Below are 13,508 nucleotides of genomic sequence, written 5' to 3' on the forward strand. Positions count from 1 at the left end.
TGGGTCCCTTGAAAGAGTGAGTGAGTGAGTGAGTCCTCTGAAAGAGCGGGAGGGAAAGAGAAGAAGAAAGGACCTAGAACTCATAATGTAAAAGTTGGGTCTAGGAAGCTGGACAAAAAATATAAATTCCTGAAGTTATTTCCAGTATTTGCCTTATCAGCTGCTAAGCATGGTGAAATTATATAATAATAGACGGTATTTATATAGCGTCTCCCATTTCTAAAGGGCTCCAGGATGCTGTAACACAGTATTTCTTTCTTTGTCTGCTTGTGTATTTTATCTATTTAAGTATAAATTGACTAGATGATGTAATAGGTGTCTTTCATTTCTCACATCTGGGATTCTGAATGTTGTGTGTGTTGATTAGAGGAGAGAGAAAGGGCGTGAGAGAGACGTTAGGATTATACTGAGTTTTGCCCTAAGAACCGTAAGGTGTCCAAGATGCATGGCTGTGATGAGCACTTTACAGAAGTACTTGTATGATGAGATGAAGCACTCGTTTCCCAGACAAATCATGATGTTTTCTGCAACCACTGGACAAGGGATGCTGCCCAATTATCTTGGACATTGCTGCTTACTTTGCCCTCTCTCTTGCTTACCATAGGTTTATTCCTGAGGCCTGGTCTGCCTGTAGTGTCACATGTGGGGTGGGCAGCCAGGTGCGGCCAGTGAAATGTCAGGTGCTCCTGTCTTTCTCTCAGTCTGTGGCTGACCTGCCAATTGACGAATGTGAAGGTCCCAAACCTGCATCACAACGAGCCTGTTACGGCGGCCCCTGCAGTGGGGAGGCTGCTGAATCTAACCCTGAGGAAACCGAACTGATCTATGGGGGCCTCCAGGATTTTGATGAACTCTATGACTGGGAATACGAGGGCTTTACGGAATGCTCAGAATCCTGTGGAGGAGGTGAGGGCAATTTGCTTTTTGCTCTGGTTAATTTGCTTTCCCCTTTTCCGGTATACGGTGCTTTGCAATGCGCACTGTCTAAAAGACGGCTTTGCTACATCTGTTTGAAGAATAAAAAAGGCTTCAATGGGAAGCTATTAAGAATAAACTACATGTATTTCCCATTTGGGCCCATTGAATATCAAATGCCATGCTCATGCTCTCAGCTGTGAATGATTAATGCAGCTAATACTGCTGTTTACATTTCTTTCTTGATGACTTACATTTTTTATTCACACAAGGAAGAATAACATAAAGCAGCCTAGTGAGATGAACTAGCATCATTTTCTGTGCTTGTCTCTTGATATGGTCATATATGCACACACATACAGAACCAAATAATTCTGCCACTGCAGATGCATTTGCTTACTGAACTACTGGGGGCTCAGCTGGTTTCTGTAGCTTACAGTACCATCTGACGTTAGCTTGGATCCCAGTGCAAAAAGAAAACATATGGCAAAAATAGCCAAACATTTGATTGCCTAAAGCTTAACAGACTTGGCATTTGGAGAGTCTAAAAGTTGATGAAAGTCAAAGGTTATGCCTATTATGATAATTATTTACACATTGTTTAGTATTAATTTGAGTTTATGCTACCTTTTGTCCAATTGGTTCTGAAAAATTTTCCCATTGCAATTGTTTAAAATCCTAGGCTTTCCCAGCTGCTGCCCTTTTAAAGGCAATTTTCAGGCCATTTACAAAAGAATGCAGATAAAAAATATGGCCAAAAGAATCAATTTTATATATTAAATAGGAATGATGTTGTAGAATTGGAAAGAGGTCAATAGTGGGTTGAAGTTTAATGATTGGCTAAATATTGATCCTCCAGCAGTCAAATACAATAGAAAAAGGTTCCAGAAGATAGAAAAGGGTGGAGGGATAGCTCAGTGGTTTGACCTGCTAAACCTAGGGTTGTGAGTTCAACCCTTGAGGGGGTCATTTAGGGATCTGGGCAAAAATTGGGGATTGATCCTGCTTTGAGCAGGGGGTTGGACTAGATGACCTCCTGAGGTCCTTTCCAACCCTGATATTCAGTGATTCTATAATGCAAAGCATATCACAAAGTGCTTATATATTGCTGGCTACAGTAGTTGGCATTTGATTGCTGTTAACATACAGTTTTCTAACAATTACCACCATTATTTCCTGCTCTAATTATAACTAATTTTACCAGTGCATGTTGACTAGTGGCAAACACTGACTTTTTAATAGCAACCGCTGTATTTTGAGTCTGACTGGCCAATAATGATTTGTAATGCTTGTGTTTTGAACCTGGAATCTTGACTAGCTCAAGCAATGTCCCCTTGAACTAAAAGGAAATCATTTCAATACATACAGTGTATATATATACGTAGACATTTTCACATAGAACGTACGTAAATTATTATGACAGAAACACTTTACCAATTTAAGATCTTTGGATTATCGACAAAGATGGTTAGTTGGGAGATTTACTTACTTATTTATTTATTTATTTGTTATCTGGTCAACCAAAAATAGGCCAGATTAAGAAATAAATTCTAAATCAAAATTTTTGTAGCTACAGATGCAAGACAGGTCAAGCTAATTTTATTGGTTTTGTACTCTCAGGAGATGAAATTGGATAGACATAGAAGTAACCTTTCACCTTGGAGAGGTAGCAACCAGAAGGAACTAGTTAGTAATTTCGTCTGCCATTAGTGGCTGCATTTCCCAGAGCTGTCATCAAATATCATGTAACAATTATGCGATTCTGGTAGATATAAACATAGAAAATCCCATTTGATGGTATATTGAAAGTGAATTTAAACTTCTTAGATTCATGTTCCATCCTTGCACCTTGTTACATTTTAATTTCCCATGCATGAACTAATAGGTATTTTGAAAGAAAACAGTTTGAAGCAGGACAGCTTCATTATGGTGAAATGTTGTGTGATAAATAATATTTAGAAGTGAACCTCAAACAAGTGTCCTCTGGAAAGTGGAAGGAGCAGCCTTTTCTTACTTTTTATTTGTACTTTGCTGCACAGTTTCTGACAGGTAATGGAAGAAGAATATTGGAGGACTTAAGCAATGGTTCTTGTATTGATTTAACACTTGTCTTCAATTACATGCATTGGCCTACCCAAAATATAGGGACAGTTTATTTTAGCCTGCTGAAACACACTAAGTGTGAGATTGTGGGGAGGGGTGGGCAGGCAAAAGTTGTTCTGAGCCACCTTTATGTTCCCCTGATACTGGGGAAAGCCAGAAGACTGTTTGGTTCCTGGCACAAGTTACTACAGGCTGTACCCTCTGACCATAGCCTTCAGGAGTCAGTCTGGCAGCCAAGGACTAGATGAACTCATGGGCTTCTTAGCCACCACCCCGGTTTTCCACAACAGTTATACTGGCAGACAAGATGGCAGGCTGTGTTGGAGCCACTATGGTGGTTCCGTGCCACTGGAAGTCCCCTATATTCGGAGAGTCTCCCTAGTGCCAGTTAAACCAGGTTTCCATCTCCTTTGTGCTACTGTGGTAACTCAAATCAGTGGGATCACACTAGTGAATTGAGCCTATAACATTTATATTGAGAAATCAGCTTTTCATGCATAGCGATAAAAACAATTTTTTTTTTAAAAAATTGAGTTTGCAATGTGTTCCTTTGAGAATTCTTCATTTTCGTTAGAAAGGTAGAGATTTTTTTATTTCCCAAGGCCAAATCCAAATACTCCCTGTGGCAGCAAAGTGCAGGCAGACTGGAGCCAGATATGTACAGGGCAGGCAAGAGACATCCAGCAGTCATCGGGCAAGGTGTTAACAATAGGGCCAGCATACTGTGCTGTGACCTTTATTTGCTGTTTGCACTTGCTGATAGTGGCAGAAATCATGTCTGCTGGACTGAGTGCTAGCCATGCTCTCTGCTTGAATAATCATGACCCCTGTGGCTCTGGTGCCTGTCCCATCATATTAGAAGTGGAGGGAAATGAAAGTTCAAGTTTATGCACTATGACTAGATGTTGTGTCCAGTCCACATCATGAGCGCCACAGTTTCCACACTGCATTTTGACTTCTTATGCCCCTTCTGCCACCATATTTGTCTGTGTAGCAGGGGGAGGCTTTAACCCTAGAAGTTGTACGGTGCAATTTACAAAGTTATCATAATGCTGTTGGCTTGTAGGCCGCTTAGATGGCAAATACAAGCAATAAATAATACCTGAGTCTGTTCCTATCTTGGATAATTGTTGGAAGGTTTTGAGACTGCATGCAACACATCTTGAATATTTGGCTGCATCTGTTATGATAGTGTATATGTTGGAATATTAATTTAAACATTCTGTTGGCATTGCCAGTCAACTGTAATTGAACATGCTACTTCATATGTCTGCAGTTCATGCTAAATATTTTGATATTGACATGACTTTAGATTTGCAATGGCCTGTTGCAGCAAAATACAAACAAACTACCCCTCTGAAACCTGCTGTCAGTGTTAAAGCATGTGGATAGGGGATGTTTAGTAATAAGTTTCAAACACTTCACCCTCCATTGACATAACTGTTTTGAAATAAAATCTGGAATCTCTTCAAAAGTTAGCATGCTTTCTAATGAGTGGGGCTGTATCCTGGCAGGATAGACAATAAAACTACTGGACATACACTGAGAGACAATTTAGATGGACTGAATAAGCAAGGAGGAGAGAGAAACAGGACGTGGAAGTTTTAAAAAAAATACTGTAAGGTAAAGAGTAGCCTAAGAGACTGATCCTGAGAACTGTAGAGACTCCTCAGTTGTAGTGAGGGTTGGGGAGAGGGATTAGACTCAGCACTTTCAGGATTAGACCACTTGTGGATTACAAATCCAAGGCAAGCACAGTGAAAATGCTAACACTTTTATGTTGCATATAACATTAGACAGCAATTTATTTGTGAAACTCCTACCTGGGGAAGCCACAAAGAGGTACTGAAGCTACCAGATCAAAGTAAATAGGAGAGATGGACTTTAGCTGCAAAATCCACATCTGAACATTTGAAGGTGTTTCCTATCACGGTTGTGGTCCAGGCCTATCTCTAGCCAGTTGTCAAAGACCTTTGTGAAACTCATTGGTTTCATTTCATAGGAGGTGGTAGAAACCATTTTCTTTGGTTTCCATCCGCATTGATTGGCAGCCCCTTCTCACCTTGATTGTTGTTTTCACGTAACACACTCTGTACAGTTAAGTCTGTACAAGAAACCACCCCAAAGGACTGCCCAGTGTCCTGAGCACAATGATGCTTTACTATTCAGCCAATATTTGTAAGACCCTTGGATGGTCAAAACAGTGTTCCCTTTAGAGCATATAATAATGCATTCAGCAGACAAGTGACCTGGTTAGAAAGTTATTGAACATTTAAAGGTAGGGAACATGTAGGGAATTTGTTTGCTTTCCCTTCGTACACATAAATCACTGACATTTGTTTTACTCACTCAAATACTCTATTGTTTTATTTTTAAAAATCAAATAGAACCATCTTTGGGGGCTATTCTAAGTGTCTAATAAAATATTGTGTTTATAAATACCATTCTCTGGGCCATCTGGTAGGGGGAAAAACCCCACAATGATATTGGCTGACTTTGGGGATTTCAGTAGTGTCCCACGTGATGTAAATATTCAGTAAGAGGTGGATTCCCTTCCCTCTTCCCTTACTCTGATTCTCTGTGGCTGCAACCTGAACACCTGGGAATGACATAGCTCCTGGAGTCCTGTGCACACCTGGAATAGGCATGTGCAGCACTCTAGCAGCCCACTCATGTCTATATCCCTTGCATACTATGGAGCTGTGCTTTATGAGGCTATCACCACCCTAGCCTGCAGTGTATGTTGGGGGCAGAGGACAGAGCAGCAGGACCAATAGATTCATGAATAGGAAGATCTATGACTTTGAACAAACTGCACTCCAGAAGCACTATTGTAAGTTGTTGCATATTGGTGAATAATATTGTGCTGTTTTTTTCCTAGTGGCATCAGTTTTAGCTTCAAAAATAATACAGCGTATTGCAGGTTCTGTTTATACACACAGCAATATTATTCTGGCTGCTTTCCCATAGTTACTCAAGCCTGTCAAACACTTTTTTGTGAAAGTTGTCATCTTCAGAGGGGTTGGCGTGTTTTGGAAAACAGATTACTGTTGTGGTGATGGTGGACCAGTTATTCAAGGACAAGTCTAGTTAAACTTTTCCCAGTTAAGTGAAGTCATGATTATAGAAAGTGTGCTCAGATTTCCCTTGAATTACTGAAGGTTGGGTTATCTAGGTAGCATAGGCAAATCATGAACTTACGTGAATCCTTGTATTGGACCAGTTCAAGGGGCTCAAAGAGTAAATTAGTTTACGTGGATTTTTCTTAAATGTAGGTTTTTCTCTGGTGCTTATCACAGCAATATCTGAGCACTTCACATACATTAATTACTTTAACCTCACTACATCCTTGTGAGACAGGGAAGTACTAATATCCCCATTTTACACTTGGGTGATGGGAGACAGAGAGAAACTGTCATGCCTAAAAGCACAGTCAGAAGCTGGCAGAACTGGGAACAGAACTTAGATCTCCTGAGTAGACCTGGGTGAAATTTTTCATCCAAAAATTTGTTTAGGTGAAGAATGCAGATCTGGTGACACCAAAACATTTAATGAGTTTATGTAAATTCACAGAATTTTTCATTTTGGAAAAAAACCCTCAAAAATAGATATTTTGATTTTTCTGTTTGAAACTACTTGTTTCAAAATTTCCATTTCATTTTTAAAAATTGTAAAAAAAAAAAAAAAAAAAAAGTTTTTAAATGGTCAGAAGCAAAACAAAACGTTTTGTTTACCCCACCTTTTTTTTTAACTTTTCAATTTGCCAAAAAAAAAAAATCATTTTCAGTCTGATCCAAAACAAATTTATTTTGATTCTTTGAAATGTCCAGCAACGTCAAAAATGCTTTATTCACCGAACTCTGCTCCTAAGTTCCAGTCCATCACCTTAATCACAAGACTATACTTTCTCCTTTTTAGTTCCCACAGCTGCTCCTGCTCTGTTCCCTGCCTCCAACTCTCAAAGGTGCCTTACTCCCCTGCATGACCAGTGTCCAGATTAGAATCATAGAATAGAATCATAGAATATCAGGGTTGGAAGGGACCTTAGGAGGTCATCTAGTCCAACCCCCTGCTCAAAGCAGGACCAATCCCCAACTAAATCATCCCAGCCAGGGCTTTGTCAAGCCTGACCTTAAAAATATCTAAGGAAGGAGATTCCACCACCTCCCTAGGTAACGCATTCCAGTGTTTCACCACCCTCCTAGTGAAAAATTTTTTCCTAATATCCAACCTAAACCTCCCCACTGCAACTTGAGACCATTACTCCTTGTTCTGTCGTCAGCTACCACTGAGAACAGTCTAGATCCATCCTCTTTGGAACCCCCTTTGAGGTAGTTGAAAGCAGCTATCAAATCCCCCCTCATTCTTCTCTTCTGAAGACTAAACAATCCCAGTTCCCTCAGCCTCTCCTCATAAGTCATGTGTTCCAGCCCCCTAATCATTTTTGTTCCCCTCCGCTGGACTCTCCAATTTTTCTACATCCTTCTTGTAGTGTGGGGCCCAAAACTGGACACAGTACTCCAGATGAGGCCTCACCAAAGTCGAATAGAGGGGGACAATCACGTCCCTCGATCTGCTGGCAATGCCCCTACTTATACATCCCAAAATGCCATTGGCCTTCTTGGCAACAAGGGCATACTATTGACTCATATCCAGCTTCTTGTCCACTGTCACCCCTAGGTCCTTTTCTGCAGAACTGCTGCCGAGCCATTCGGTTCCTAGTCTGTAGCGGTGCATGGGATTTTTCCGTCCTAAGTGCAGGACTTTGCACTTGTCCTTGTTGAACCTCATCAGATTTCTTTTGGCCCAATCCTCTAATTTGTCTAGGTCCCTCTGTATCCTATCCCTACCCTCCAGCGTATCTACCTCTCCTCCCAGTTTAATGTCATCCGCAAACTTGCTGAAGGTGCAATCCACACCATCCTCCAGATTATTTATGAAGGTATTGAACAAAACCGGCCCGAGGACCGACCCTTGGGGCACTCCACTTGATACCAGCTGCCAGCTAGACATGGAGCCATTGATCACTACCCATTGAGCCCGACAATCTAGCCAACTTTCTATCCACCTTATAGTCCATTCATCCAGCCTATACTTCTTTAACTTGCTGGCAAGAATACTGTGGGAGACCATGTCAAAATCTTTGCTAAAGTCAGGGAATAACATGTCCACTGCTTTCCCCTCATCCACAGAGCCAATTATCTCATCATAGAAGGCAATTAGATTAGTCAGGCATGACTTGCCGTTGGTGAATCCATGCTAACTGTTCCTGATCACTTTCCTCTCCTCTAAGTGCTTCAGAATTGATTCCTTGAGGACCTGCTCTATGATTTTTCCAGGGACTGAAGTGAGGCTGACTGGCCTGTAGTTCTCAGGATCCTCCTTCTTCCCTTTTTTAAAGATGGGCACTGCATTAGCCTTTTTCCAGTCGTCCGGGACTTCCCCCGATCGCCATGAGTTTTCAAAGATAATGGCCAATGGCTCTGCAATCACATCCGCCAACTCCTTTAGCGCTCTCGGATGCATCCAGCCCCATGGACTTGTGCTCGTCCAGCTTTTCTACATAGTCCCGAACCACTTCTTTCTCCACAGAGGGCTGGTCACCTCCTCCCCATGCTGTGCTGCCCAGTGCAGTAGTCTGGGAGCTGACCTTGTTCGTGAAGACAGAGGCAAAAAAAGCATTGAGTACATTAGCTTTTTCCACATCCTCTGTCACTAGGTTGCCTCCCTCATTCAGTAAGGGGCCCACGCTTTCCTTGACTTTCTTCTTGTTGCCAACATACCTGAAGAAACCCTTCTTGTTACTCTTAACATCTCTTGCTAGCTGCAGCTCCAGGTGTGATTTGGCCCTCCTGATTTCACTCCTGCATGCCCGAGCAATATTTTTATACTCTTCCCTGGTCATTTGTCCAATCTTCCACTTCGTGTAAGCTTCTTTTTGGTGTTTAAGATCAGCAAGGATTTCACTGTTAAGCCAAGCAGGTCGCCGGCCATCTTTACTATTCTTTCGACACATCGGGATGGTTTGTCCCTGTGACCTCAAGGATTAGATTTCGGGGAGTGCAAGTTAGAGCTGTAGTGTCTGGATGCGGCAGTCTGACAACAGCTGTTGTTCACAAATGTTGAATATTATCACATCACTTTTTTTTCTGCACCTAGAACAATCCTGTTGCTACTTAAAATAGAACATATAAATGGGCCATCTTTAACACCACACCCCCTCTTAATTGAATGATCACATCACTGCCTTGGCTGGTATGCAGTCTGGTTGCATTCATTGTTTCAGTGTCAGAAGGACATTTGTTTTGTGCTTCTGCTTGTTTCAGTGACACTTGTGGAAGGTGCGGGACCAAGGAATTTGTCACCCTAATAAAGTTGCTTTATGAGATTGACAGCAATGGCTGATTGAAACAAAGCTGGGGCCTCCTTTTTAGTTATTTAATTGGAACTTCATGTAGGGTGACCAGATAGCAAGTGTGAAAAATCATGATCAGGGTGGAGGGTAACAGGTAACTATATAAGGCAAAGCCCCGAATACCAGGACTGTCCCTACAGAATCAGGCCATCTGGTCACCCTACCTTCAGGTAGGTGGGGAACAGGAGGAAAGCAGAGGCAATGGTGAATGTGGCCAGAGGCATGTCTGTTTCTGGAGAGTTACAGGAATTGTAGATGGAGGTTTCCTGTTAAAACAGAAGGGAGTGGAAGCCTGTGATTCACCCCAGTCTTTCAGGGCCAACATGCCAGGAGAGGCATTCCTAGCCTTTAGGTGCTCATGTTAGTGTCCTCATTGAGCTGCCAGTCAGCATGGAACACCTCGCCCTGCACACTACATGGCTGTAAAGCATGAGCAGCAAAACTTCACAGTAGCATGTCAGCCTGCTCATCGGGGTTGGGAGCCCCTCCCTTTGCCCTCAGCTGCAGGTTTGGTAGCAATGTCTGAACTGACTCCACTGATGATCCTGAGTATCAAACTGTATTTTCTGATGTGCAGAGGCCCCCACAGCAATTTAGCAGGACCCCTGCTGGTGCCATGTCTGCACTTCATCACCCCTTGAGTTCTGTGCATTGAGTCCTGACTGGAATGTTGTATGCAGGTGTCCAAGAGGCTGTCGTGACGTGCTTGAACAAACAGACAAGAGAGATTGCAGACGAAACTCTGTGTGTGACCAGCCGCCGTCCTCCACAGCTACTGAAAGCCTGTAATCTGGAGCCCTGCCCCCCAAGGTAGGCAGCTTACATCCTTACCTTCAGCAGCACATGATTTCCTGTGCATGCAGGAGAGGAAGAGTTAATATAAAACATAAGAGCGGCCATACTGGGTCAGACCAAAGGTCCCTGAAGCCCAGTATCCTGTCCTCTGACAGTGGCCAATGGCAGGTGCCCCAAAGGGAATGAACAGACAGGTTATCATCAAGTGATCCATGCCCTGTCACTCAATCCCAGCTTCTGGCAAACAGAGGCTAGGGACACCATCCCTGCCCATCCTGGCTAATAGCCATTGATGGATCTATCTTCCATGAATCTATCTAGCTCCCTTTTGAACCCCATTATAGTATTGGCCTTCACAACACCCTCTGGCAAGGAGTTCCAGAGATTGACAGTGCGTTGCATGAAAAAATACTTTCTTGTGTTTGTTTTAAACCTGCTACCTATTAATTTCATTTGGTGGCCCCGTGTTCTTGTATTATGAAATTATTATTGTTGTTATTGTTATTTGATGTCTGAAACTAATTTGCAGTGTCGCAAACTCCCACTTAAAACTGTTTTAAATGTCTGTGAAACTAGGACATTTGGGGCCAGATTTGCTGGTTTGAACCTGGACTTCACTGGAATTCTATGTGTATATGAGTATAACTGAGAACAGTATCAGGGCCTGAGCTTTTTAGCCCAATGGCACCTCATAAATTCAGTGAATTGGACTAAACAAATGTTTTGTTTCAATCCCACATGATTCTTCTTAATTGTTGTAAAGTGAAGAAAGAGAATTTAACTGGATGAAAGTCTATGGCCTTTGTTATACAAGAGGTCAGACTAGATGACCTAATGGTCCCTACTGGCTTTAAAAATGATTAGCTGTGTACCATAGTGATGGAAGGGTCAAGAGCATGAGCTTACTTGAAGATTTTTCAATGCGATTTAAAGATACCACAGAAGAGGCAAATCAAATATACTAGCATGAGGTGATTTCAGTGTAAGCTATTTAAACAATATCCGCAATACACACATGCGCACAACACAGACGCCACAACACACACAATGTAATGTGTTATAACCTTTTCAGTTTATAGTATTATTTTGCTTAGGCCTGGTCTACACTGGGGTGGGGGAATCGATCTGAGTTATGCAACTTCAGCTACGTGAATAACATAGCTGAAGTCGACGTACTTAGATCTACTTACTGTGGTGTCTTCACTGCGGTGAGTCAACAGCTGACACTCCCCCATCGACTCCGCCTACACCTCTTGTCCTGGTGGACTACTGGAGTCGACAGGAGAGTGCTCAGCGATCGATTTCTTTCCCATTGATCCTGCGGGTAATGTAGACAACCCCTACAGAGCTGTGCTAAAATGGAGGGGCATATCTCAGAAGGCTCATACATTCAAATCAGATAAGCATCCAAATGTTTGGTTGTTTGTCTGAACTTTACCCAAACTTACCTGAAGCTTTTGGATGCCCACATTGGCCGCCCTCCTTCCTCTCAATACACCTTGCCCTCAAAAGTCCTCCAGAACCTATTCCTCCCAGTGCTTAGATACTATGGTGGAGGATGCTGTGGAAAACCCTCACCCTAAAGATAGCAGACTTCCCCATTTCCAGGAAAAAGGCAGGGTGTCAAATCTATGTCACTCATGAAGCAAAATGGCTTTTAAAAGATTCTTAGGGCTTTGTTTAGATGTGATTAGGCCTTTCCAGGTCTGTAAGTAATTATTCCATATTATGTATATGTTTTTAATTATTTAGGACCTGATTCTTTTTACATCAAGGCCCCTTTACACTGCTCTGGCAATGTAAAGGACCTTAAAATGGGTTTAAACATAACATAAGTCCACTTTAATGCCCCTTTACATTGATAGAGTGGTATAAAATGGGCACTGGTGCAAATGAGAAGCTCTTAGCCTTTACGTATGCACGTATATGGTACTATATGTGTGAGTAGTATACTCAGGGGTGTATGGTTATGCTGGTATATCAGTAGATTTAGGGTGCACTGTGAGGTTAAAGTTAGAAATCAAGTGTGTCCAGTGTCCAAGAATAATAAAGATATTTGGACTGGATATAATTTGGTTGGATGATGAAGATTCTGAGTTGTGCAATAGTGAGAGCCAAATGGGCTGAACCGCTTTTCCAATACGGTACAAGAACTATTTTATAAGCAGAATAATGCACTCTTGAGCAGTTACGTTCTATTATTCAGCCTGCATGTCTTGATGTATAAACAGCACACACACATTTGTTAATGCTGATTCAGCACTGTGACGATGGAAAGCATTATATAAATGTTAAGAAGCAGTAGTATATCTGTCCATAGGTATCACACATTTACCCTTACCTTAATGGAGACAGAATTCACTGCTGGAGAGTTCCTGTTTTAAGTACAGAGAGAGAGAGAGAAAAAATAGCTAACCCACCTACCAAGACTAGCATGGAGAATAGGCATACCCATTGATTGAGAGGCCTGGAGCATGCCCTAGGCCAGCAGGATCTGAGTTTGATTCTTCTCCCTTCTAGATGATGACAGCTGGCTATGTGGGTGGAAAGCACTACCCTTTTTGGAATATAGCTGGCAGTATGAAATAGACAAGTAAACATAATTTGGAGGTGCTCATCTAGAGTTATTCCCTTTTTGGTGTTCCTTTTAGTGATGATATGATAGACTGAGATACTGGTCCAGATGTGCTGATGATCTGACCCACCAAATGGACTTTCAGCTGGTGGGAGGGTATGTGTACACTGAAGAATTTGCCTGAATTATATAAAGGGTGGGGTTTTTCAATATTATTTAAAAATCCAGACAAAACAAGAATTTCAGTAAGCTCTTTGGGACAGTAGCTGTCTTTTTGTTCTGTTTGTAAATGCTTAGCACAATGTGGTTCTGGCCAATGACAGACTTCTAGGTAATACCAATAGACACATAATAATAATAATAATAATAATAAATTAATTAATGGATCTGGCCTTAGTGGCTGCTCTGTGTGTGGTCAGTTGTATGCAGAGGATTCAGATTCTATTCTGCTTGCTTGTCAGCAGCGGCTGGAAGTATTGGGGAGGCAGCCGGTTCATCTCCTCAGTGGGGAGAGTGTGTCACTCTGTAGTGACACCTCTTGGTGAACACAAGAAACAGATTTATAGGGTCTCCAGACATAGCCATATCTAACTCTCCTTTGATGGAAAGTCAGGATGGGAATAGGAAAAGGGGAAGTATGTAGGTCCAATCTGCTCACACCTATGTCTCTCTTCGCATTTCCTCCTAAATGTTCTCCCCACCCTC

The 13,508-nt window shown here is 42.0% G+C and overlaps 1 protein-coding gene across 5 annotated transcripts in view; it reads left to right on the top strand.

Moving 5' to 3' along the window:
- Window positions 1-13,508, top strand: part of ADAMTSL1 (ADAMTS like 1) — a 687,776-nt gene that overhangs the window by 562,670 nt on the left and 111,598 nt on the right. For all 5 annotated transcript variants that reach the window (XM_075128816.1, XM_075128819.1, XM_075128817.1 and 2 more), the window contains 2 exons: window positions 605-906; window positions 10,114-10,243. In XM_075128816.1, the coding sequence (XP_074984917.1) occupies window positions 605-906; window positions 10,114-10,243 (432 nt within the window). The remainder of the gene's footprint in view (window positions 1-604; window positions 907-10,113; window positions 10,244-13,508) is intronic.

This window comes from Caretta caretta, chromosome 5, assembly GCF_965140235.1.
Source record: "Caretta caretta isolate rCarCar2 chromosome 5, rCarCar1.hap1, whole genome shotgun sequence".
Classification (NCBI taxonomy): Eukaryota; Metazoa; Chordata; order Testudines; family Cheloniidae; genus Caretta; species Caretta caretta.